Below are 27,543 nucleotides of genomic sequence, written 5' to 3' on the forward strand. Positions count from 1 at the left end.
GAGGAAAACCTTATCATTTCTGACGATGGACCGCTGCAGACTTTGAATGTTCTCTCTCATTTTTAAAAAAAACATTGTTCAGTTTTGCTTTTGTCGCGTAGACAGAAATATAGAAGAAAAAAAACGAAAAAACATGCCAACGTGGGCTGTGCGAGAGGTGTTAGTTAAATCTTCTGTTCATCTCCTTTCCAAATGCCTCCCATACCCTTGCTGTGTCTTCCCCCCTCACTTGTACCCGCGTTGCCAAAATGTATTAAATGTCCAGAGTGTTGACTGCAGAGCAGAATTCCTGAAAAGTACTTTTATTTATTTTATCTATTAAAAGGAACAAACACTGGTAACTTAGTGTGGCCTGAATTTGTGTTTATACACAACTGATGGAGAATGGAAAACGATGATATAGCCTTAATCAATTTTTGGTCCACCACTGCCTTGATTGATTGCCTTTATCCATTCACATGGTTGTCTTCACTTCACACCAAAGAAATCCTATAGATGATGTCAAAATAACTTTGGGAACAGGTGGCTCTTTGCTACATTTATTTATTTTTTATTACATATTTTAGTACAACAGTAACCATAAAATAACAGTTTAAGCACATGGTCTGTCACTTCAGATGGGTTGAAACTAAGACTTCAAAAGTAGTGATGTGAAATGTCAACCATCCTACTGAAAAGGGCAAAAGAGAAGAAAAAAAATACACATATCAAAATTACACGTTATATACACGTATGAAATGCTATTTAAATTACACTGCAGCATAAAGTTCATTGCAAGGCACTTGGGGGTGTTTTTCTCTTCGCTGCTACAGCAGAGGATTGTGTTTTCACCTTCAGTATTCATATCAGACATTCCCATATCTGTTTATTATGGGAGTCGGAGAAGAGCTTCTGAGAGACAGAGTGGTGTGATAGCACAGTCGCCCAGGGGGGCCCTCCTAACAGTCACACACCAGCTGAGTTAATGCCGTACAAATCACATATATGAGGCGTCATCCTTGGTTGAAAAATCAGGGTTTATGATGTGTGTGTGTGTGTGTGTGTTTGTGAGAGAGTTTGAGAGAAAACAGAAGTGAAAGAATATGATTTTTCAATTTTTTAAAACACCTTTTAAAAATGTCTAATGGGATATCACAGTTCTCCCTCCATATTTGTATTCCCAATGTCATCACCGACTGTTAAAGATGGGAAGCGGGACAGGATAGAAGTAAGTCACAGGCTCAAATTAATAGAGAGAGAAGTCGGGTGGTTTCAACTCAGGACAAGTAAACACAAACTGGGGAGTTTTCTCATGTGATCGTTGCCCCATTAGGAGGGAGTGACGCACAGCGGAGACACGGGTTAGTGATGGATGAGGGGAAAACACACGGCAGCATGCATGAGTGAAGCCTGCAGCACGGAACTAACGGACAAACAGTAAATCCCCACTCCCTCTCCTTCGCACCCACACACACACACACACTGGAAGATTAGAGACAGGCAAAGAAATGGCATGTATATGGACTCAAATAAAGGAAAAAGTAAAGTCAGTGTTCATACTCTGATTTAGGTTGCATAGTACAGTACAAAAATACAAATGCCCATAGTAATCCATTATTTTCCACATAAAAAAAGGTTTCAAAAGTCATGTTAACATTTTAGGGCTCAAATCCAAGACAAAGGAGTAGCCAAACTGTCCTCCTCCTGCTTTATCAAAGTTTTTCGACGACATTTCTCATGTGAAAATGTGCAGGAGGATGAACTGCAACTCCGGTACTAATGATGCTACAATCCTCCAAGGCGGCACCTTGTACGAGCGAAAGATAAGAGAGACACTGTGCCTCGAAATGAGATGATCTTCATGTTCTGTTTCTGCCATTTCACTTAAAAACAAAGTGTGTTACTGTCAAACCCAAAGGTCTGCAGAACTGCCTGTCCAGGAAGGCTTTTCTTTTTTAGTTTCTGATAAAAGTCGAAACGCATCAGGGCTCAGAGCGATAAACAGGTCTGACTTAGACCAGCAGTTATAGGAGCGATACGGCCTCCAGGTTCTCTTTGATAATCGTGTCCATCACAACCTGGAAGACGATCTGGACGTTGGAGGTGTCGGTCGCCGTGGTGAAGTGGTGGTAGATGAGCTTGTTGGGCGTGGCGTTGAGCGAGACGAAGGTGCCGGCGATGAAGCGGGCCGCCGAATCCACATCGCAGTCTGCGCCTGGCAGAGGAGAGGAAACACGGAGTGGGTCAGGCTGTACAGAGCGCCAGTGAAACCATCTGGGTCCCTTCACACTCACTACTGGACATCCCCATGCCTTTTCAATGGCGATTCTATGACTTGTTAGGACTTTTAAATGGGGGAACCAGGAACAATATATAGCATAACAATATAGCATGATTGTTTTTGGTGATTGAACAACTAAGTTTGAATATGTTCAGGAGCAAATCATTACATGCAGGACAAAGGACTCATTTGACTTGTATTGTCCAATGATTTAGGTGAAAAATAAACTCTGGACTTGACTGTGAAATATCTGGAAAAGATTAAACATATCAACACTCTTCAGCACTTACTTAAAACAATGCAATCTTACATTTCAGGTGATGTCAGTGTGTTAATCAGAGTTAAACAGCCAGTAACGTACAAGAAAATCTGGGGTGGGACAATCAGATTTCAAGGGTATTAAGTGCCCCCCCTTCGGCTCCGCCCCTGTCCCTTCCCTTCCCACACAGAACTTAAAAAAAAAAAAAAGAGTCTCCTCTCCATGTATATTAGACTGGTCATCATATCTGGGAGGTCAATGTGAAATGGACGCTTGCCCCGCTGGCTGACCCCAATCCCAAGAGTTTTAGCATTTATATTGACATTTGCATGAGAGCAGAGACAGTGCGGCCCCTGCAGAGCGCCCCGAGATGTGGGGAGCAGGACTGATACCAAACCCTAATCAGTGTGTGTCTGTATGTGTGTGTGAGCTCATGACCAGTTTGTAACTATTGCATGTATACGAGTGTGAGTCGATGGGTGTGCATATTTGTCTGTGTGTGTTTAGAGCCCTAAATTGCACACACTAGTCCTTCATCCTGATGTATTTAAATACTTATGTTTGCAGTATTTTCTCTTCCCAACTCAACAAGTACAAGTTGTTTGTACCTCATGTCACTATATTTCAGCTTAATAAAATTCCTGTTTGACCGAATGTCACACATGGTTTTCTTTCAGTCTCACCTTTAAATTGAGGGAGGTATAACCGCAGATGTCGGCCAGAGTGTAAAATCTTCTCTTGAAAAAGATCTATCTTGTTCATGAATAAAATCTGCAATAGAACAAAAAGAGATCTAAATGAGCTGAGGCCACAAGAAGCTCATCACGGGTCAAAGGCCCGGTCTCCTGTGGAAAAGCAGAATCAATTCAAATGATCATGGGGAAAAAAAAACTTGACTTGATTTATTAATTCCCATCTGTAATGTTGCAATAACTCACCAAAATATTAAACCAATAAATCAGTTACATATTATTGTCACAGGTATTGATATTTTACAAATATTTTGATAAAACTGGAATCAATAGTCGTGATGACAACAGCATGAGATGGTAATGTTGGATCAATTACCTTGCTCCACACATCAGTAGGTAATCAATCACTCTTTGTCTCCAGTCAACAAGCATAAACCTCTCAGCTTTGCCTTCCGGTTTCTCCCTCTTTGCTCTAAACTCAACTTCTGTTTGGCCGGCTAGAACATCTCACGGGAACTTCTGTCTTTGTAGCGGACCAATTAAAAGTACGACAAAGTTCCCTCTTCCGGCTTCCATTTGATCACAAAAACAAAAAAGGCCCTGATAATAATGAGCGAGGCATGAAGTAGAGCAGATTTCAATTCAGTGAAGCCTCAGTGCGTAATTAACGCAGACCAGACACAGTGAAGAGTTAATTGAGGTGGAGGTTACAATTCCCTCCCACATAAAATAGGGATCATTAAACACTTTTGTTTAATGAGCCTGTTAGTCATGTAATGTACATGCCCACACACAACCCTGGACATACACACGTCACACATTTGGCTCTAATGAACTGGGCGGTGTGAGCCTTGCATGAAATCGCTTTTATGAATGGACTGATAAAAAGTGGGGGCAACACTAGAGGAAATCCTTATTGTTCTGAACAAATTTTCTGAAAACACAAATCCCTAATGTTCCAATTTTAGTGCCTGCAACGTCATCGTTTAATGACCAAAATATTCATAACTAAACTATGTCGTTTTGTTTTCATACAATCCCCAATAGTTAAAAACCGGAAAGTGATAGAGTGATAGAGAGATACGCATCGACTAGTTTTGATATGAGATTCACATTTTCTTCCAAACCCCTAAAAACAGTGCTTTCAACATTTCTCGAAAGCGTAGAAAACACTGAGTTAACTGGCGAAGACATTCCCCACTCTCACACACACACACGGCGACTTGTATTTTTAAGTGGGCTTTAAAAGTGAGTTAAGCGGAATAAATTAAACAAGCTCGTTACACGGGTTCTTTAATGTGACCATTTACCGCAAGCGGGAATGGAAAAAACATAGAGGGGGGAAAATGTCACCTCGCCAAAACCAGCACGTTAATTACAACCCGCTGTTTAATCACGAGTGACAGAGGACTGAGAGACAAAGGGCTGTGGCTGGTCTCCCTGTGTGTGTGTGTGTGCATGTGTGATTATGAGAACACGTGCATGTGTGTTTATCAAACACATCCCACAGATATTCTTGTTGCACAGAGTGATGGAGAAGGCTGAAAAAAGGAGAGCTGGAAAGAGCTTTTGCCCATGTGCACTCTGTCCATCAGCAGCTCTCCAGGGAGCTGACAGACACACACTGACAGACACACACACACACACTGACAGACACACACACACACACACTGACAGACACACACACACACTGACAGACACACACACACTGACAGACACACACACTGACAGACACAGTGTCAGTCCGCACTCAGTCCGTCTAGGCAACAACAACAGCTTGAAAGGACAAAGTATTGCTGTGGATTCTTAGGACAGATATTATACTTCAAACTGGTGAATGGGATGGTACCTTAAAAATAAGGGTGATAAATAAATCTAAACTGGTGAATTAGGAGGGAAATCTGATGGGTCGTGTACATATCAGCCAGGTGTGACATGCACACACACACACACACAGATACACAATTATGCACACTTTTGCAGCGTATTTCTGATTTCTCAGTGAACAAACTTCATGAAATATTCACAAATTGTGATATGCAGCATATGCATGAATAAATGATCTCATCCAATATTTTTCTGTGATGATGCTCAATGCACTTCTGTGATTCTTTCTTCACTATTCACTTGTCTGCCTTCTTTTGTGAGTTACTGTGACTTTTCACACCATTTTTTTTGTGTAGACGACTGAGAGGGGACTCTGACTCTCTAAATGAAAAGATACTTCATTTGATCTACTTGAAACTTTCCAACTGAGATTGAGAAAGTGGATGGATGCTGATTTCCTTACCATGGAGGTGCTGCGGAAGAAGACGTTGTTGCAGATAGAGGAGAAGAGCTTCAGACTCTCCTGCAGGCGATTCTGCAGAGGGAAGACAATAACATCAGACAGCTGCAGACGTTTGGAAGATAGCAGAGAGGCGTGAGCGCAGTGAGAAAACCGACGATTTGTCATTTTTAAAGCTTTGTCTAGAGGGAGACGAACCTGAAGTTAACCACGACCACCCACTGCTTTACTAGCAGCTGGGCGGCCAGTGTGATTCTCCACAGACACCGGTCTTATACTGTATCAACAAAACAAAGCAATAAATTGTGTTTAAAATCATTTTGCGGCATCCACATAAGCATTATGAGACTTTTGAGGGAAAAGGCTCAGGTACAAGATTGTGTACTTATGAGTGGAGTTAAAGTAGACTACACTGTACACTGTCCCTTTGACAGAGTACACTAGCTAAAGACCATAACTGTCACTAGCTATAAATGTTTCATGGTGCAACGTTAGGTTCACTAGCAAGCAAAGCGGTTCATGCTGTTGGGGTCGTCGCTAATGAAGGAGTTCAAATGAGCGGCTGTCATGTTAGCTCTGCATGGAAAGTTCCCCGCTACACATTTGGAACATTTCAAATTAGGAAGCTGTGCCTTGTTCGTATCGAAGGGATGCTGGGTCTGTAGTGTGGTGGATGTACATTTAATCAAGCTATAACGGCTGAATTCCACCGAAATCAGGAATAAATATCACTTCGGTCTATACCATAGTTTAGAACTGTACAGTTGGTAGTTTGCTCATATCAAGTAATCAGCAGTGTACTGGACAGAAACAGAGGTGGGGACTCGAGTCACATGACTTGGACTCGAGTCAGATTCAAGTCACAGTTTTAATTGATTGAGACTTGACTTGATGCATGAAGAGAATATTTGAAACTTGTGTTTGTGACTTAGATTGAAAATGATGAGATTTGTTCCAGCAGACGACTGAATTTAAATTCTGAATTTGTATGGAATGATTGAATTTATTGAAGTTGAAACTGATGATAGAAATCAAACTCATGATGCTCTTATCACGTTTTTATACCTTTATACTTGCATTGAAAAGTCCTAGATATTTTGTTTTCTTTAAGATATTGATATGTTCTGACTTGACTTGGTGTTCTACATTCAGACTTGAGACTTGACTTGAGACTTGTGCTTCAAGACTTGAAACTGACTTGGGACTCGAGCAAAGTTGACTTGGTCACACTGAAGCAGAGCCGGGCGGGGTTGACGCTGACTTCAGCAGCTGCTCTAGTTGCTCTGATGGGCGAGTGTTTGAATGTAAGGAACTGACTGAGAGGATTTACCATGGCGGGGTCCTCCACCAGGGTCATGTCATAACCGCTGAGGGACACGACAAACAGCACCGCCCGGACGTCCTCGAAACAACCGATCCACTTCCTCCGCTCCGTCCGCTGGCCTCCAACGTCATACATCCTGCAGACAGAGAGGGGCGGACAGAGAAAACAAGGAAGATTGACAGGTGTTAGATGGGAGGAAGAACCAAGATAAAAAGGGAGAAAGGGGGAAATGTAGTGGTGTGTATAGAGTTCAAGCGGGAGAGAGATGGTACACGAAATAGAAAACAAAAAAAATTAATGTCCCACGTCTAAAAACTGCAATATACTTACACCTTTTTCCCTACTGTGTTACCAAAGAAGTCAACAGACTCATCTACTTTTTATTCATAACATCATAGTAACATCTGTGAATTAGGTAAACAAACAGCATTATGTTAGTGTACACAGTCTCTCAGTCATTAGGCATGACTGCCAAGCCAATATGCTCAGATTCCCCACAGAAAAACATATTAGATCTAAAGTATCCAGAGAGCCATAGGTTCACATTTTAAAGTAATATATTTGGCTTGTTAGTGGAACCTAGCCTAGGTAGCTAGCTAGTAGCTAACTAGCTAGTATGCTAATCTAGCTAACTTCCCGCCTAAATTTAAGTAGCCCCCACTAATATGTGTTAAAGTATAGGCCTAATATTTTATATAACATATCGTATACACCAGTCTTTCAGGTAGAGATTCCCACACTGAATGTTCAAAATGGCCGCCACAGGAATAAAGTCAGTGAGGGGAAAAAGGCTGTCTAGTTATCTTGAAAGAAGCTGGCAAGCTGCTGAGTGCAGGACTCTAGGAACTGGTTAACCCCACTGTGTGTGAGTGTGAGTGTGTGTGTTTGGGGGGGGGGTTGGGGACACGCAGCACACCTGTTACTTGTTAGTGTGTGTCTGTGTCTTTGGGTGTGCAAGTGTGTGAAATGAAATCTTATTTTGACTGACATGTCCTTTGGCAGGATTCAATTTCCACTAGACGAGTGTGAGTGTGTGCTTCTGCGTGTTCATGACCTTCCATACTGATGCTATACTGTAGCATTGAAGGGTAAATCTAATCAATGACAGATTGTATTGGTTTTAGATAAGGTCAGATATGCCTCAAATATGCGTCTTACACTCATACAGACACACACACACACACACACACAAACATAAAGAGGAGTGTGTCACACATCTCTGCAGACTGGGTCCCCCTTTCTCAATTTTCCCCAAGACAATCACAACATCGCAGCACAAAGAGCTTAGAAAGGTCAATGTTCTCCAACAGGAGGAGAGATAAAAACAGAAAGGAATAAGAGGAGAGTGGGAGAGAGAGAGAGAGTGAGAGAGAGAGAGAGAGAGAGAGAGAGAGAGAGAGAGAGAGAGAGAGAGATTTTACTGTTTTTCCCATTTCCCCAGCTTCTATTTGAGTCTCCATTTAGTTAATGTAGCTCTCTATTGAGGGAGAAAAGAAAGAAGGTGGCACAAAGAGGGAGAGAAAAAGCGAGAGCAATACAATATAAAGATGAGGTAAGATTTCCAATGGAAATTTTCTGTGGAAATTGAAGGACATGAAACTAAAAAAAAACACCCAATCACATAGACATGCCGTAACAAGTGATGTGTGTGTTTACCGGTTCCTAGAGTGTGAGTTTTTGTTATCACATTCAATACAGTCCTGCATCGGCTGCCTGCCTTCACTGGTCTCCCAGACAGTAAGATGCTGGGAAAAGACAGGCAGAAAGAGAAAAGTAGGAAAGAAAGACAGAAAGAAAGGCAGAGAGACATAGGGAAAGACCGAACGAATGAACAAAAGACAGAAAGAAAGACAGACAGAAAGACCAGCCTCTCTCCCTCTCTCGCCCCTTGCCCCATCTTCACTCTGATATGTTCACCCTTGTCTGCAGTATTGCAATTGTAATTATCAGACCAGTTGATGTTAATGATGGGAAAAAAAAACAGAGAGAGAGCCTTATTACTCCGAGGGGAACACTGAGGAGGTCAAAGGGCAAAGACGATGTCTGTATGCAAACTAGGCTGTGTCTGGGGGGAAAGTTGCGTGACTGCGTGCTCTTATGCACACACAAAGACACACACACACACACACACACACACGCACACGCTCATGCGCGAAGTTAACGGCTTGAGGAAAATCAGTGTCATCCATTACATTGTTGATTAAGGGTTTGAATACAGAGATAATGAGACTCGTAGTGACCGTAGAGAGAATTATTGTGTGTGTATATGAGATGATTCAGGGTGTGTGTGTGTGTGTGTGTGTGCTAGCATGGAAATGTATTTACTTTAAAGTTTTCAGAGGGAACACACACCATGACATCTGATATGTCTAAATTCGTTTTTTAGGGAGCAGTAGGAGCCTGAACAGTTAGAGAAGTGGACATTATGACCGCTTGTACAAATAATATCGTACTACTTTTTAGAGAAGCATATAATTTATGATGTTCGTTTCAAGTATAGTTACACTGTTTTTAATGGTGTTTTTTTTTTTAATGGTGTTTTAATGTTGTTTTGTTTTTAAGCTGTAAAGTGCTTTGAGTTATTGAGAAAGCACTATATAAATAAAATAAATTAGGGTTAATTTTTTTTTTGTTTGAATTTATCTTCTGACAGTAGATCAGAGAAGAAACTGAAAATAAAGACTCGTCATGCACACATTTTACTTGTCTCATCCTTGCAACACATACACACACACACACACACACACACACACACACACACACACACACAAGTAATTAAAAAAACTGAGTAACGGTCTTTCCGATAGAGAGTGACAATGGGTGTCACCTAGTGATCTTTCAGACCCACTCATTCAGTGGGATTTTACAGCTTTGTCTACTTTATCTTCCCACGCAACACACACACACACACACACACACACAAAACACACATAAAGGCCAAAACAAACAAATATGAAAGAGAGAAGAGATGAAGAAAGATAAAAGAGAGAAGAGACAAGCAGGAGGGAGAGACAGCTTAGAGGTTGGAGTCTGTAGTCGAGACTGGAGTTCGGGTGCGTCTCCTCTGATACTAGATGGGTGGTGAAAGGTGATGATGCGAGGAGAGGTGCGACATCTCAGAAACACTTCCCTCTCTGCCATCAATCATTCACAACCCAACTTCCGGTGTCACGTCCAAACCGTCCCACGCCTTTAAAACATAAGCTGCTATCCTGACTGTGTGACACCAACAATCTGCAACCTCTAAACTTGTTCTTAGTAAAGTATATAGAGGGGGAGTCGGCTAGTTTGTTGTGCGCCGGGATACAGGGAGACGAGACGGAAGACTGATATTGCACTGGGTGGGACCATTGCCTTTGCCCATAGATGTGTTTTATCTGAATTATTCAAATCACGAACATTTGGCCACATTCATTATTCAGCATGTTGTAGAGACACAGAATGAACTTAAATTTGAGGTGAAACACTGGGAAAAATAAATGTTTTTTCAAATAAATGTTTTCTCATCAGACATGGTGTACTGCAAAGAAGACAAGGACTTGCAATAAATAATTGATCGTTAGCAATGACTGAACCATGGCCCCCACGTTTAATACAAGTAGAGAAACAAAAATTCACTCTGACATTGATGTTTTTGTGTGCAAAATTTATAAAATAAGTCTTTAAACATATTGAGGGTGATATACAGCCCGTTTCAAAAGTAGGTATACATTTTTATATACATTATTAATACTTTTTCCTCTTTCCAGGTACACTTAAGATCATGGCTGGAAATTTGTTAGGTGAGCAGAGGAAACAGATCCTGAGGCAATAGTGAGTGAGATTCAATTATTGTTATTCTTATTATTATTATTCATAAAAAATATATATCTACTTTTAAGGCACAAGTCAAGTAGATTACCAAGTCAAGTCTGTGTCATTAATGTTAAGTCTCAAGTCTAAATGTAGAAGTCAAGTCAGAATAAATCAAGAGTCCAATATCAATTTAAAATCTTAATGAAAACAAAATATCTAGGACTTTTCAATGCAATATTGTTTTAATAGGATAAAAAGTGCATCATGAGTTTAATTTCTATAATCAGTTTCAGTTTCAATAAATTCAATAATTCCATACAAATTCAGAAAACAGAATTTAAATTCAGCTGTCTGGTGGGACAAATCAATCCAAGTCATTTACACAAACACAAGATCTTTTGTCAGGACTTTAAAAACCTTTTCAAGTCATCGAAGTGCAAGTCAAAGTCGAGTCCCAAGTCACCAGAGCCCAAGTCAAGTCAAGTCTCAGGTATTCTCTTTGTGCATCACATCAAGTCCCAAGCAATTAAAATCTGCCCAGTATACTGTGCTGCACAGTTATTGTCTGCACTTCTCTGTTACAGTATTTAGGGTGCAGGTCGGCCTCGTGGTTAGAGAGACCGCTTTCAACCTGAGGAGGTTCAAACCTCATGTTGGCGTCTGTCCTGCTGAGGTGACACCAAGACACCAAGGAGTGCTCCAACTTTCCTACAGGGATCAATACTATATCACATTATTATTGATCTATTCCACTCACGGTTACAGTCATAATCACACTCACAGTTAGATATAAAACAATTAAATGAAATATCAATTTGATTTGCTTCTTAATCATAGGATGTATCCATACTTGAGAAATTTGAATCTAGTTGACATGATAAATATCAGGAAATGCTGGAGTGGGCAAACACCCCGGCACAGATGAAAAACATTGAGCGTTACCCTAATAGAGAGAGACGGCCATTAGACACCGGTAGACGGTTCCACACTGTGCTAGAATTACAGCCTCAATATTTATAAAACGAAATCAAGCCGAGGCAGAAATCTCCATATCTGTCTTCCCTCTGAGTCCCTGTTGCTTTCTAACACTGAGTGCATACTGATACTGACACCTCTCCTTACATTCTGGAAACTAATGTTTTAAGAGTTTAGATCCACTCTCTCTCTCCAAAATCCACAATCTCTCCACTGATAATTAAGGAGAATAATTTGTTCATCCCTGGCTGACAAGTAAAATTACAGACCGGCTATATCTCAATAGAAAAACATTTCTAATGGTATAGTAATAGTTCTCCTGCGCACCATTCTCAGTCTGTGCCCGTCTTTCTCTCTCTCTTTCTGACAAACATCATATACTCAGATGAAAACCATCTACTCCCCTAAATCCCCTTAATATCCTTTTTGTTGTTGAGTTTGAAATAATTACATCAACTTATGCTAAGCTCTTTCATCAACGCCAAGGGCTTGATCTCTCAAGGCCACCCCCCCCCCCCAAACACACACACACACACACACACACACACACACACACTGATGTTTATCAATTAACCAAACCCAATTATTTATCTACTTAAGAATTCAAGTAGAGATAAGTAGAGGAGTGTGTAAGTGAACGAGGAGGCTGGGTAGGTTCCTTAAGCACCACCTGGGACCCTGGTTTTCTACCACAGATATGACAGTGTTGTCGTGGCGACATCATTGCTGACGATCCAAACTTTAAAAATAAACAAACAAACAAAAAAAAAGGCTTTTGATTCTACAAGGCAAGTGACTCAACAGTGACGCAGACAGAAAGACTGCGAGGAAAAGCAGCGTTTATCTGCACAGAACAACTGATACAGTTATGATCAAAGCATCTGTTTGCTTCTGAAACTTTTCCTCGTCTGCCACGCTTAAACGGTCTCTCTGCTGACACTGAAACACACCCAATATGTCCCTGTCATGCCGAGTCAAATATTTCCTCTGCCTACACACTCTGTAGTGTGTGTGTGAGACTGGTCAAAGACACACAGTGCACAAACACACGCATGTTTTAAGACAAGGTCAGAGGAATCCAAAAGTCTTACAAGATGCCATCGAGATGTGACACAAATACCCCCAACTGGAGTCGTCTGTTGACAGACTGGTTCTCTCTACAATGTTTATATGCTAAACAGCTGAGGTAATGTGTTTTGCTATTACGATTTCATATGAAATGTAATTCAGAGCAGCGATGAGGGACAGGTTGTTATTGTGGGAAGAGCAGAGGAGAGGTGATCCTTGGGTAGACATTACTAAGAAAGAGGGACAAGGTAATGTGATTTTCCTGATGTGACACTTTAGGTGGGGTGGAGAGATAAAGGAGCGGTAAATACACAGGTGAAGGAACACACACACACACACACACACACACACACACACACACACACGCACAATACGCATAGTTTTCCTGAATGTATCCCTGTTAACCCTCCATGGCCCATTACCATTCCAATAAAACCAGACTGTGGAAAATCGCCCGCAATCCTTCATTCTGCCGTTACGAGCGAACACTTTGAAGGTTGACCTTTTAGTTCCCAGCGCTATAAAGGACCGTAAACTTTCAGTGTTCACAGAAAACCCAATAAGAAATCACTGGCCTATAAAGTAAATGTTAATCATGTGTTGTAACATGCATAATTTGTACTGACGTCTTACTTTGAGTGGGAGTATATTTATAGCCTATAGTATAGTTGGCAAGCTATACTGGAGTCCTTTTCCTTTTTCTGTGTCATTTGTAGACCTGCTACTTCTCTTTGTACTGTGTACCATCAACAAACACAAATAAATGAATAAAACCCAGAAGCAGGACTCCCTTTTCTTTACATTTTAAAGTGAAAATCCATCCTTTAATAGAATTACCATCTGATATTCCTATGATCGTGGACGATCTGCTTTTCCAACTCTATGTATTTACACCAGTCTCTGTATCAACACCATAGTCATCATTGGAAAGGGAAAAAAAAATCTTCTATTCAGTTGAGTAAAACATAAACAATGCCATGGGCGGGGTGGGGGGGGTGGTGAATGTGTTTTAACAGGGAACAATGCCATGGGCGGGGGGGGGTGGTGGTGAATGTGTTTTAACAGGGGACGTCATACTGCTGTTCCAGGAAAATTACACCCTCAGATACTCTTACACTTCTATACATCATCAATCTGTGAAGTTCAGTGCACTCCGGGAGTTATTTTTTTGATGAACTGCGCCCACTTTCCCCGCAACCTGCCTCGTCTACTTCTGCTTCCGTTAATGATTTCCTATATTTCCCAGAATGCCCTTCGACACCCCCCCCAGAGAACGCGCCTGAACGTGTTGCATCAGTCTGTGTAGGCGGAGTGGGCGATAGTGATAGCGTAGTAAGAGCAAGAGAGTGAGTTTTTAGAGTTGGGGGAAAAAAGTGAGAGTCGCGCCCCTTGCTCATAACACAACATGCCTTGTGGCTGCATTGCATTCTGGTTGCATTCTGCATTGAGGCTGCTGTCAGTGGAGAAACTGGTCTCTCTGCCTCTTCTACGATGGATTTCTCCCTGTATGATTGTTGAAGCTCTTGCTCTTTGATTCTGAGGGACTAACACCAAAACTTGACGTTTACCATTCAGAGAGTTGAAACATTTTCTCCTATTTAACTCCATTGTCGCCGCACTGGAAATATCTCAAAGTGATGTCACGCTGTCTACATTTTGGCCACTTCTCCGCCAGGTACAACGCCATTAGCTGTTACTCTGACAGTGTTTTAGGGTGGGTTTTTCCCTTGGGGCTTGGGGGCTTTAAAGCTCGGTTATACATCACACGCAGGCGAGTTCATAAATATCTATCACCCTGTCATGACCATCAATGGCTTCAGGAAATTAGATTAGCTATTGGAGGATGATAAAGTAGGTGGCATTGTGTGACACTGGCAATGATCAGAGATGAATATGGACATCTGACATCATCAGCCTCCTGAGCCCAGATACCTGCCCTCTGCTGCTCCACTGATAAGACTGATTCACTGACACTTCTACAGTATGTGTGTGTTTGGATGTGTGTGTGAGTGCGGTCAGTAGATGAGTGTAAAGCCAGCTGATAGGTGCCATATTGATGTATTGAGTGAGGCCGCCCATCTCCATCTCACATCTCAGGTCTTATTGCATGGCTGTAGAGGGAGATAAGAGTGTGAAAGCTGGAGGGGAGTGAAGAGAAGTAATTTGGTATGACGCGTCCCACGCTCTTGAAGAGACCTGCCTCTGCGTCTGGTGCGGATCTCATGGTGCCAGTTCTGGATAAGCGTGAACTCTTTAAGTGGAAAAAGGCCTTCGTTCGTGCCAAGCTTGCACAGTAAACTCTGAAGGCTGATCTGGACCACAGACTAAAGAAACTTTCTTTTTTTATGGACGGCTGGGTGGTCTACTTTAGAGAGACACTGGGTGCATCCCAAGTCTCTTAAATTGCATCCACGTTTCCCTCACATGCGTCTTTTCCCTCCCACCAAGGATGCATAGAGAGACGCGAGGAAACCATGCGAGGAGAGAGGAAACGAGGAAATATGTTTTTAGAGAAATGAGACGTCCTTTCCTCTGAAGCGTCATGTGAAGCGATGTCATGACGGAATTAATGTCATGGCGTTCAGCTGAAAGTCTTCCGGGAAGGCTGCTCTCGTGTATCCTCGATCATAGCTCCTCAGAGATCCCTCCTTGCTCCTCGCTCCTCAGATTAGAAATAAGAGCTTTGGGAAAACCTTCAAAATGGCGGACCAGAACGACTTCCGGTTCAAGCGAGGATCGAGGGAATATCAAATAAGAGACTTGGGATGCACCCCTTGAATCCCTCCTGACGCTGTTCTGTAGCTGACCCTGACCTCCCCTGCACGGAGGGGGGGTAAGTGAAAAGACACCCAAGTATCACATTGTTATTATTCATTTTTTTTTAAAAGTACTTACTCTCTCTTTTCCGTGGCGTTACGTACAATGTCTTGATAGTGTCTAAAACTGCATGAAAACCTCAATAACAAATAAAAAAGAAAAGGCAGGTGAAAGGTGTGTACCTGAAAATGAGGTGGTTGACTTTAAACTGGGTCTCTATTACGCCTGTGGTCCTCAGTCGTACGCGCAGAACGTCTGTCTCTGTCGGCACGTAGTCTTCAGAGGTGATGCGGCCCATGTTCTCGAAGAAACTACACAGGGAGGAGGAGGAAGAGGAGGAGAGGGTGCAAAGAGGCGAAAGAGACAGAGGTGTCAAAAGAGGCAGAGTGGAGGAAAAAAGAAAGAGAGAAAGAAGGAATGAGCGGTGGGAGAGAACAAAATTTGCTAACCTGCAGACAAACCTGAGATCAAAAGAGAATAAAATCAGGTGTGAGTCACGTGTGTGTGCAGACTCGTATGCCATGTGTAGCATGTGTGGGTGCCATGACGGCGTCAGCTGCCAGGCGGCAGGTAGGGTGTGCAGTGATAAGACGGCAGCCCCAGGGGGCGCAGCGGCTCATCTCCACGCTCAATATTCACAGAGCCGTGGCTTATCATAATAATGACACACTGAGGCTAAGCTTTCTAGCACAGATTAGCTATTACCAAAGCTAGTGTAATGAGCTATAATGTATGTGTGTGTGTGTGTTTGAAGATCACATCTCGCTGAGTGCACACACACACACACACACACACACACACACACAATGATGTCTCCCTCTAGCTGAACCGACTGTGACATTCTCAACTAGTCATCTTGAATCAGTTTCTTGGACAGCTACACACACCCTGCCGCTTAAAAACACACTGCTTACTGGACTCTTCATAGCATAGACAACGTGTGTGTGTGTGTTTGTGTGTGTGTGTGTGCCTGAAGACAGCAGAGGGTGATAGTGATGTGCGGGTGTTCTCAGTGGGGACCAGGGGGCCTGTCGGTGTAGATAATCCCAGAACCAAGGCCTCTCGCTGGGGCAGAGGATGAGAACAGACGGCCTCCTGGTGGGCTCCGGCTCCGTCTTACTTCCGCTCCGCACACGCCACCACCTCTCCTCTCTGGATATCTGCTCTCTTCTTTTCAAATCCTCGTCTTAGCTCTCGCCTCATTACTCCGCTCCTTTACTTCCATTACTGCGGCTGTATACCTCAAACTTTTTCATTTTTTCATGATATGCGCCTTCTTAACAACCTCTCTTCATTTATTCGCCTCTCCCGCTTTCAACTACGGTATCTTCTGTTTTTCAGTGTTACCCATCATTGCTTTGCTTCTTTATAGCTAAAACCCACACAACACAAACAAATGTAAATGATTTTAAGGATGCTACATGAGTGTATCTTTTGTGTGTCTTTTTTCACTTTGGCTAGGAGGCATTTTCATCTCCCTGTGGCTGAGTCACATTTTACTCATCTCATCCTCAGATAACCTGGTGAAGGTCTTTGTATTGGAATATTGTTCCAAATAAAACTTATTTTAATTGCAAGCGAAGTGGACAGTGTGCAGGAGCTTCTTCCTTTCACTCGTCCCATCCTTGCATCTTTTTCCACTTTGGCTAGTGGGCATTTTACCCCCCTTCCCCCCATCAGTCCCTCCCCTGTTCCTCTTCACTTTGCCGACTCTTATTCCCAGTGACAGAGAACACACGGCTGAGCATCAGCCACTAAGTCCAGCTAATTAGACCCCTGCATCTCCTTAGCCCTGTGTGTGTGTGTGTGTGTGTGTGTGTGTGTGTGTATGTGTGTGTGTGTGTGTGTGTGTGTGTGTTGTAAGAGTACTCACTACAGTGCAGAGTCGTTGAGCTCGTACTCGTACCCCCTGGCTGCGGCGGCCCTCACCCCCTGGTCGGCCCACAGACAGGAGAGGGCGTGGCTTAGGAAAGGAAACAGCACCTGGTCCTCATCAAAGCACCGCCCACATGACAGGACAGAGTGGGCGTGGACCTGGAGGAAGGGAGGGAGACGACAAGATATCGATACATCAATGGAAGGATGGGCGGCCATTTGGGTGTGCGGATGGGTGGCGGCCAGATGGAAAAGGGATATGAATACAAGTTTATGTGTCCATGTCTCCTGTCTCTAGGATTGGTAATGATATGATGTAGAAATGGATGGATGTGCATGTACACACACACACAAACATACCCACATACACAGGCACAGGCATGCACACACACACACACCCTGGTGACATTTAATAGAGGAAACACTACGGTCATGATCTCCCAAGAGGATGTGGTGAGTGGGTGGCTAGTGTATGAGCGCCGATAACTTTGACAATAAAGTTCAAATCGAATTGAACCTGACAATAAAACCGCCCACTTTGCTCCTAACTCTCTGTCTCTCTCATATAGACACATGGTTGTTGTGTGTGTGTGCCTTTGTGTGTGTGTGTGTGTGTGTGTATGTGTGCACTTCAACTGGAAGCTTTCTAAACAACTCCTGTTCATTGTTTATTAGAAGGACGAATAATGTCGTCATTGTTTATTCTGTGATGGAGCGAACCAACTCTGTTCACAACAAGAGCAGAAGAATGACAACTCCTTTTGCTTTTCCAGGTTGCAGATAATAAGTTTGAAAGCTGTGTGTGTGTGTGTGTGTGTGTGTGTAAGAGAGAGGGAGAAACAGAGAGAGAGAAAAAAAACGTGTGTCTTTTAGGCAGACTGAGTGAACAGTATCCACTGTGTGTGTGTGTGTGTGTGTGTGTGTGTGTGTGTGTGTGGTGCCAAATGCAAAAGCTACTGTGGTGCAGGGATGCTGCGCTCTAGGGGCGATGTGCATGAAGTGCAGGAAGACTGCAACAGATAACGCTTAAGCTGAATATGAACAGAGGAAAAGAAGGCTGAAGGAGAGAAAGATGGAGAAGATACAGATATATTTGTGGGTAAGACTGACGGACAGACACACAGATAAATAGACTGACAGACATACAGACAGAGACAGAGGTACAGAGAGACAGACAGACAGACTACCTTGTTCCTGCTGTTAGCCAGGTTGATGCGGAGGACGCCCATGCCATGGAGGACAAACTTCATGGAGGTCAGGAGGTTATCCAGCACCGCAGGCTGCAAAGGTTCAGGGTTCAGAGGTCAAGTACATCAGTAGACATGGCAACAGGGCAAAACAAAAATGCAGACAAAGATTTACTAAAGGTTTGTGCAAGCCCGGTTCAAATGAACGCAAAAATCTCATCTTCTGATTTAATAATGCAATGCACAGAACATTGGCGCTTGAGAAAATGGGTCAATCTGGACGCCTCTGTTCTTTGCACTTTTGTCCTAGCTGCAGGCCAATCTAGCCTATATGTTTATTGCACACACTATTTATGCTCCCCAGAGTGTCAGGGAAATAACCTGAATTACCCAGTTGGAATATATGTCAATTTAGAATTTCACTTAACAATCATAATAATAAAGAAAATGGACACAATCTGGACACAAATATTAACTTAGTTTACTGAAACGTTCTCATAGGGGTCATGGGTACGGTTAATGGTTCATCCTCTGGTGGACTCTGCCCTTGTTTGTGGCTCCCTTTGCTTTGATTTGTCTAATATTTGGGGGTTCGCAATTCTCATGAAGGGTGAGCATCCATATTCATTTACCTGCTCAGTCTTAGTATACACCTCACTTCAGTAAACATGCAAGACTAATTGCACCTGCACACTTTTTTTTGTGCTGTGCCTCAACTTGTGCCTATGTTAATAGATCCGGGCCAAAGTGTGTGTGTGTGTGTGTGTGTGTGTGTGTGCCTATCACACTGAATGGACCAGCTATCAAGCCCATTGAGATGTAGATGCTAATAAAACACAGTAACTCTCATAAAGTGAACTCATAACTCTGCTTTAGTGCTGGAAATCTGCTGGAGACACAAGTGACAGGGCAGGGTGACTACGGAGAGCAGGGAGGTGTGTGTGTGTGTGTGTGCGTGTGTGTGTATAGTCTTTGTCTATACAAGCCCACCCTCTCTTACATTCTCCCTCTCTCTCCTGCCAGATAAAGATAAGCCTCACATTCCATCACGATTCTATCACAGTCGAGTTGCTTCTCTCTTCCTCTTCCTCTGCGTCTCGGTGGTGCGACTGAGACCCACCGCTCTCTCTCTCTCTCTGTGACATGTGTGAAGTGAGATAAGTCTCCGGAGCGACAAGCCTTTCAGCTTGTGAGGAGAGGCGGGCTGAGGGCTGGCGACACTACGGCGTCGGAGACAAACGATTCTCTATTAGGAGAACCTCCGCCGACACCTGAGCATTGATTTATGTCAGGAATAAGCTGCTTTCTGTGTTTGTCTCCCTCTCACTCGCCCTCCGCCCCGACAACGCTGTCATCTCCTCAGATAGGCGATTTCATCAATATCTTTATGAAATCATAACTTTTAGGACAGTTTAAACACCGTGCTCAGTTTATTTAGGAACTAATATCACAATCCCATAGTCTTTAAAAATGCTGTATGACCATAAATAAATACCAAAACTCAAGTAGTCTGTAATTCTGATGGTAGCCTAGAGGTTAAAGAAGTGAAATTGTGACCGAAAGGTTGCCATATTGAATCCTGCACTAGCTGGACAAAGTGAATGAGAACTGCTCTCTGTTAAAGACTGCTGCTGTAGTGCTCATGAGCAAGGCACTGGACTCCCAATTGCTGCAGTGGAGTTGCTCAGTGAAAAACAGTGGAAGACTGAGGCTGCAGTGAGAAGCTCCCAGGTATGAAAGGCTGTAACTGAATGAGTGTGAAGCAGAGTAGTGCTGAAAAAGAGCAACTTGTCCCGGATAAATACAAGTTAAAGTTAGTTTCTTCTGGTGAGAAGCTACAGTTTACATTTACTTTACAAATATATTTTTAAAGTGACATTTTTACAAGGATAACACTGGTGAAAATGTTGTATGACACTTCGTTCACATAATTTGTAATTACATGCTTATGTGGACGGATCCAAGCACATTGCCATTTTATACTGTTGTATTTAGATGTATTCCTCCAAATAAAATCATATATCAACTTATCAAGAGAGGAGCAAGTGGAGTTGGGACTCTACTGATTTAAACTATTGATGTGAGTGGAAGTTGTTAAAAAACAAATTATCTTCCGGTTCATTCACTTTTTCTTCCCCCTTGAGCTAAACTCCCATTGGCTGTTGCCAGGATCACTGTCAGATTTCAGTCTTGGTGAGTTTTGGACTGATTCACACTGCACAAGCCAAACCAGACAAGTATGGAGTATCTTCAGAATCGCAGAGAAGCTTTTATCGCCATCTGCTGTTTTTTCTACATTGTGCAAAGATGAAGATTCCATCATCACTGATAATGTTTTGCAACACCAATACAACCAATACAATTTTAGTATAGTTATTAATATGTATGTCCAAGCAAGTATAGTTAACATGAATAATAAAATTGAATTGGTTTATGGAACACAGCAATATAAAAGATTAAAAAGCATGCAGACTGAGAAACAAAACACTATCAGTTATGAGCGAATCTTCATCTTTGCACAATGTAGAAAAATCAACATCAAAAAACGAGCAGATGGTGATAACTGGTCCCTCGCTACGGGTGCCTGGAACTACAGGTTCTGTGGTTCTGGGAGAGGCACACAGACATACACACAAACACAAGTGGAAGAGCGATTGTGTGTGTATGTGTGTGTGTGTGTGAGTGATAGAACAAGAGAGAGAGAGGGAAAGAGCCAGACATGAGACAGTGGCAGTGTGGGCATCTTTAGGACAGAGGACACAGACTTCCTAGAGACATCGCCTTTTATTCCAAAAGCTTTTCTGTGTTTTCTGCTGTACTAACTACATAGACCTAATTCAATTACTCTTCCCCTCTTCTTCTTCTGGGTCATACAGGTCACAGAAGATGTCAGTCATTCTCTGCCTTCAGTCAGTCACTTCATTCTTCTTCCTTCTCTCCTTCCTCTGTCCTCCTTATCAATTGTTTTCCCCTTTCCTCCCACTCCCACTCCCACTCAAGGCCTAGTTTCATGTTGACAGACAGGGAAGGAGGGAGGAAAGGAAAGGAGGGAGGAGGGAGGGAGGAGGGGGTCATGGCTGAACCTTCTCCGACATCAGACACCATACACAAGGACTGGTGTGTGTGTGTGTGTGTGTGTGTGTGTGTGTGTGTGTGTGTGTGTGTGTGTGTTTGGCTGGCTGCTTGGTTGGTTGGTTGAAGAAAAAAAAACATTCTCCATTGACTGGAAATGTTCCCCTTTGTGTTAATAGAGAAATACTAAACCATTCTATTTTCTCTTTCCCTATGTGTGTGTGCATGTCTGCACACACACACACACACACCCACACCCACACCCACACACACACACACACACATATTCAAACACAGCCTGGGGCCAGAGGTGTGTCTTTGTATGGTAATCTGAATCCACCATCAGCTATACGTCACCTCTTAGAATAAGGAGTAAACAGACACCCTGCTTCCACTGAAATGTGTATGTGTGTGTGTGTGTATCTTTAAGGAAGGGTGATGACAGAAATCCAGATACTCTCTCTCACCTCCTTAGCCATTGTTTCCTCTTAGAATGGCTATTAATACCCACCATCATAAAGCCTGACACACACACACACACACCCAGGTATGGAAATACTGCGGGAACATTATGGGATGCTGTACTGTGATGTTACGACTCACATTACAACAGTGTAATCTCTAAATCCATCCAGATACACTAAACTATTGTTCTTGTCCAACGTGCTGTTTGGATCGGCTCTCTGACACAGACAATCCTGAATTTCACACTCCGAACACCAACAGCCCAGGCAGCTGGGGTGTGTTCCAGTGTTTCTGGACACTTACAAAAACATTGTAAAGAATGTAGCTGAACTGGCGCTGGCCTCACATTTAATCATTAACCAGAGACCGTTGTGGTCGCAAAGTATCACAAAGTATGCATGAGTGTCCGTGTGTGTGTGTGTGTGTGCATTTCTAGGTTTTCAGCTTGACTGATTTCCCAAACCAAAGCCTCACAGTCGTCTGGTGAGAAAGCATCAAGACCGGGCTGAATTAGTTCCCAGAAACCATCGCGCTTTTCAACGATCACTGCAAAAGAAACTCGGCCTGAGGAAGAATGCTTCAATTCTTGAGACAACAAAGGCATTCCAGGCTGAAAAATATGAATTCAGTTTGCAAAAGTTAACCATTAAATCTAAACCCCACAAACATGTGCACACACACACACACACACACACACACACACACAGACAGACACAGGCACACACACACACAGCGTCCCTTTTGTTGACACAGAGTTGTGGGTATTGGAAGAGAATGAAAGGGCATGGAAAAATCTCTGAGTCCATCCTCAGCCCATCCACAGTAAAAACAACTCCAGAGCCTCAGGCTAAGTTATGGAGCAAATAAAGGAGGGATGAGACAGAGAGGAGCCCCCTTCCTACCTTTCCTCCCCCCCCTTATTTCTTTCCAGCAGGCTATCCTGTCATGGCCCTAATGCAACACAAACCTGGCTGGCAGGGCCAAAAAGAGCGAAAGAGAGCGAGAGAGAGACAGAGAGCGAGAGAGAGAGGGAGAGACAGAGAGCGAGAGAGAGAGACAGAGAGAGAGAGAGAGGGAGATGGGGTTTCCTCGCTTTGCCTTTGGGGGGAATTTGAGAGAGCCGATAGCGAGCGAGCAGCAGGGATAAACTGTCCAGGGAGGGCAGGTCGGGGATCGACTCGCTTTACTGCCGCATCGCTGGAGACACAAACACATGTGTGAAATAATATACACACACTCTTGATAAAGAACGATGCGCTCATACAAATGTGTGTGTGTGTGGTGGAGGGTGTGTCAATATTTGCTGTGGGAGGTTAGGTCAGGAAAGGGCAGGTTTATAGGTTTGTGGTGTGTAATTTTTTCCACTTCAAAATAAGGGCGTCACCTGGGAACAAAGGCAAAACCAACTGACAACAGAGATAACAAAAGAGATGAGACTGCTGCTGTGTGTGTGTGTGTGTGTGTGTGTGTGTGTGTGTGTGTGTGTGTGTGTGTGTGTGCGTGCGTGCGTGTGTGTGCGTGTGTGTGTAAACCAACTACTTTGCATCTTGATTATGTAATCTGATTAATGCTACTTTGTGTAGGCATGAAAACTAATGTGTGTGGAGACAGAGGGAAAGACCAGGTTCCACTTCAGATGTATGCAGAGGAATATTTATCTTTGGCTTTTCAAACTGTGTCAAAATGTTACTGGAACTAATTCATGTCTTCCCTTTGTTCAGAAATGCGCTTGAAAGAACAATTTGACAATGATGGAAGATAAGAAAAAAATAATAAATTGGGTGATAAGTCAATTATATGAATATAAATTGGCCTAGTCGGGGGTTATCTTTCTGTCATCAGCACAGTCCGATGCAGGAATATTGGGCTTCTGTTCAGTAGGGTGAGGAGTGAACTACAGAGAAGGAGACTGTTCGGAGAATTGTGGGGCAGCAGGGAGGGAGAGAGGGATGGAGAGGAGTTGAGGCGTCTTAATATCTAGGAATGCATTCAAACATCCCCAACCCGCCTTGTAGGAACAACTGGGACCTTCATCTGGCATATCAGTGTGTGTGTGTGTGTGTGTGCGTGTGCATATCCTGGCCATTGAACAACTGCCAAGGACAAAGTTTGAGAATATTTCTCATATTTCCCAGGTCGTTGATATCACACACATACTGGGTGCTCACACACACAAAAACAACACCCCCTCTACCTAGAAGCAACTCCTTTCAAAATAATATAACAAGATAGAAAAACAGGAAAAACGCTTCAGGAACTTGCTCCAAAACCAATAAATGATTGAGAGGATGATAATTTATTGGTTTTGGAAGAAGCTCCTTCATCAAGCAATGTAATGAGATATTTTTAGTCACTTACATTACATTAGGAGCCACATTAGCCTAAATTTGGAGCCCCATTTTCATACCAGTGGACTCCACTTGGGTGAGAATTGAGTTAAGGTGGGTTTACTAGTCTCCGCTATGTCACTGCTCTTCACCCTTGAAGTTCGCCCTGTCTGTCTGTTCCAGTGACTGGCTCATTATTTCGGGGAGACAGAGTGCATATCTGACGTATGATAAAGACAGGGAAAGACTGTTTCTGTCATCACGTACTCATTATGAACATGCACAACTGAAAGGGGGAGGCAGAGACAGAGAGAGAGAGAGAGAGAGAGAGAGAGAGAGAGAGAGAGAGAGAGAGAGAGAGAGGTGGGGGGTTGGAGCAGAGAGGGGAGATAAGAAAAGATACAGAATACAGTCAGGAGAACAAGATGAAATGAGAGAGAACATGAGAAAAACAGAAAGGAGAAAGAACAGAGTGTAAAGAGGGGGAATGAGTAAGAACAATAAGTTGAACAGAGGGGTGAAGCGGAGTGAAATTGCTGTGTGTGTATTTGTGTGAGAGAGAGAGAGAGACTGAAAGCCAAATTCCTCTGCTCTAACAGAGGTAGCGACGGGGTGGGGAGGATGGAAACGGTTCAACACACACACACACACACACACACGCACACACACACACACACACACACAAAAGAGTGTCTACAGATGTGAGCCAAACCACTGCATACCAACTTGGATCTGACCCTGATCCATACGAACTCCAGTCCATCACACACACTCAGCAGCATCATCTCTTTTTTCATCTCATCTCCTCTCCTATCTGTCCCCGTGTTTTATCTTATCCTTCCAGTCTTCATAATACATAGTCATCATGCTTGCAGTGTAAACAATCTCCTGACTGGCTGTATTAGCATATAGGCTCTTACATGCAAAACTACCAAGATCTTCCATTCTACTAAAAGAGACAGGCGTTGATTAGCAGTTTTACGCTAATTCCCTTAATTCTCCTCTCCTGAATCAATGAGAGAGAAAGGTGATTGTTTCAATGGGTGAATTGCATGTCACTCCTATTAGAGAGCACACACACACACATACACACACACACACACACACACACACACACACACAGAGTCCACTGTATGCTAACAGGACAACCGAGTACTAGGTTTATCTGATCAAAGTGTGAACTAGGGCCAATTGATAGTTCTAATCTAATTAAGTGTGTTTCTGTGTGTGTGCGTGTGTGTGTGTGTGTGTGTTCCAACCTTGAAGCTGGTCAGCTCTTGCTTGGTGAAGCCGTGACTGTGGATGATCTTCATCTGTTTGACCAGTGTGCTTTTACCGCTCTCTGCAGCACCTAGAGGAGGATGCATACTGGTTAAATCAGGACTGTTATCTGAGAGAAAAAAAAGACTTTAATCTTGCATCTATTCTTCTGCAGTCAAGTTTCATCAAGGCCTCTGCAATGGTTAAATAAAACTTTGATGCCTAAGGAGGATTTGTGATTAAGGAGAGTTGTAAACCTATTTGTCTCCATTGACAGCAGTGAAGGTGAAGGTTACAGCCTGATCTATGGGGCAGCGCGGACACCCAGGGGTGCTTTAGGGTTTTCCAAGGGTTCCCCCGACAAAATGAGGAACAGTTTAATTTCACTATGAGTGAATTCACAGGAAATTATCCCAATTAGAGAGAGACTGATGTAGGCCTCACTCTTACCACTGATCTTCCCATGTGCATTACCAGTCAAAAGTTTGGACATACCTGATTGATTGTACTATGTTTTTCATTATCTGAAAGCCATTTGATCTACAGGCTTATGCTTAAATGCTTGAAATTTGTCACTTTTTTGGTCACTGCATAATTCCATTTGTGTTATTTCATAGTTTTGATATTGTAAAATGTGGAAAATAGTAAAAATAAAGAAAAATGTGTTTCCAAACTTTTGAGTGGTAGTGTATGGTGTAAACAGTACAGTTCAGCACTAAATCAACAACAACAAAAACCTTCCAGTATGGGACAAATCTTATAAAAGGGGGTTCAGTGGGGTAATATGAGTTTATATGGGGGTCTGATGACTGCTGGAGGGTCAGACTCATCTCTCTCTCACCTAGTAGGAGGATTTTGACCACATTCATCTCCCGTTTGGCGTATTCATACAGGTCCTTGTCTAACTTGGCGCTGTGTATCTTCGCCTTCTTCTCCTCCTCCGTTACTTCGGAACCGAGACACAGTCCCATCCCGAGCGCTCATCTCCTCCTCTACCGGGTCACACACGAAAACAAAGCGGGGAGTCCGAGCTGGGATCACCCCGAGTCTGCGCGACTTGCATGCTCCCAACTTGCTGTTGTGCGGTAAAGACTGGAAACTCTGGACAGTGAGAGGAAAAAAAAAAAAAGTCAGACCATCTCCGCTAATGTTTATCGAAACATCCTTCAAAGTCGCCCGGGTTGTGCGTCAAGCCGTCGGTGTCAGGAGAAAATTGATTTTACGCATCGCTCCAAGTGTGTTTCCTGGCAGGGGGAAGAGCCGAAGTTCATAAATCAAATTTACTCCGTAGGCTACTGGGCGGTAGCTTGTCAGTGTCCGTCCACAGCGGGGAAGAAGACGAGTCTGTTATGTCACAGTGCGCCAAAGCGGTTCAAACTCTGCCGTGCCGCTGCAGTCGGTCGACCCCCGGATAAACCTCCAGCGAGCGGCTCCCTCCTCCCACTGCAGCCTGTCCAGATGGAAAAGTTTCGGACTTCCCTGGGAAGTGACGTGCCGGGGATAAAATCCAACACCTGATTGCGCAATCCAATGTATATGTAAACGCAACATGCAACAATTTTACTTAAGATTTTATTTGGTTGCAGTTCATATAAGAAATTCATTACTGGCAAAGGAGAAATGCTCACAAACAGGGATGTACTTTTTTTTTTTTTTTTTTTTTTAAATATGGGATATTATATTTTAGCTCATGCTCATGAAACATGTGACCAAAACTTTACATAGGCCTATTTTTTATTTATTCAGTTTATTTCTCAGGGACAGTGCATATTAATAAACAGTACTGTAAATATGCCAGAATTAGCCAGGAGGCTAGTTTTCATCTGTAGTCCCTGGCCAGGTGTGAAGTTGGCAGCCTAAATTAAAAACAAGTTTAAAAC

The 27,543-nt window shown here is 43.0% G+C and overlaps 1 protein-coding gene across 1 annotated transcript; it reads right to left on the reverse strand.

Annotated features, from left to right (window-relative positions):
- Nucleotides 1-564: 564 nt before the first annotated feature.
- Nucleotides 565-27,007, reverse strand: gnav1 (guanine nucleotide binding protein (G protein) alpha v1). Its single transcript, XM_071525168.1, has 9 exons — nt 26,505-27,007; nt 25,663-25,754; nt 18,540-18,632; nt 17,351-17,511; nt 15,660-15,788; nt 6,829-6,958; nt 5,502-5,573; nt 3,203-3,290; nt 565-2,194 (listed from the first exon to the last, which is right to left on the reverse strand). Exons 1-9 carry the CDS (start codon nt 26,632-26,634, stop codon nt 2,004-2,006), a joined length of 1,086 nt encoding a protein of 361 aa, XP_071381269.1. The 5' UTR covers nt 26,635-27,007; the 3' UTR covers nt 565-2,003.
- Between the last annotated feature and the right edge of the window lie 536 nt (nt 27,008-27,543).

This window comes from Centroberyx affinis, unplaced genomic scaffold (assembly GCF_046629955.1).
Source record: "Centroberyx affinis isolate AG114_WGS23_722 - 3 ecotype Tasmania unplaced genomic scaffold, CSIRO-AGI_Caff_v1 ptg001272l_1, whole genome shotgun sequence".
Lineage (NCBI taxonomy): Eukaryota > Metazoa > Chordata > Actinopteri > Beryciformes > Berycidae > Centroberyx > Centroberyx affinis.

What these genes read in the sequence shown, in the direction of transcription:
- gnav1 (XM_071525168.1), bottom strand. Translation starts at nt 26,634, where the DNA reads ATGGGACTGTGTCTCGGTTCCGAAGTAACGGAGGAGGAGAAGAAGGCG. An exon ending in GGTCAAAATCCTCCTACTAG is followed by an intron (nt 25,755 to 26,504) that starts GTGAGAGAGAGA and finishes ATCCTCCTCTAG; the next exon opens with GTGCTGCAGAGAGCGGTAAA. An exon ending in TCTTCCGCAGCACCTCCATG is followed by an intron (nt 3,291 to 5,501) that starts GTAAGGAAATCA and finishes GTTCTATTGCAG; the next exon opens with ATTTTATTCATGAACAAGAT.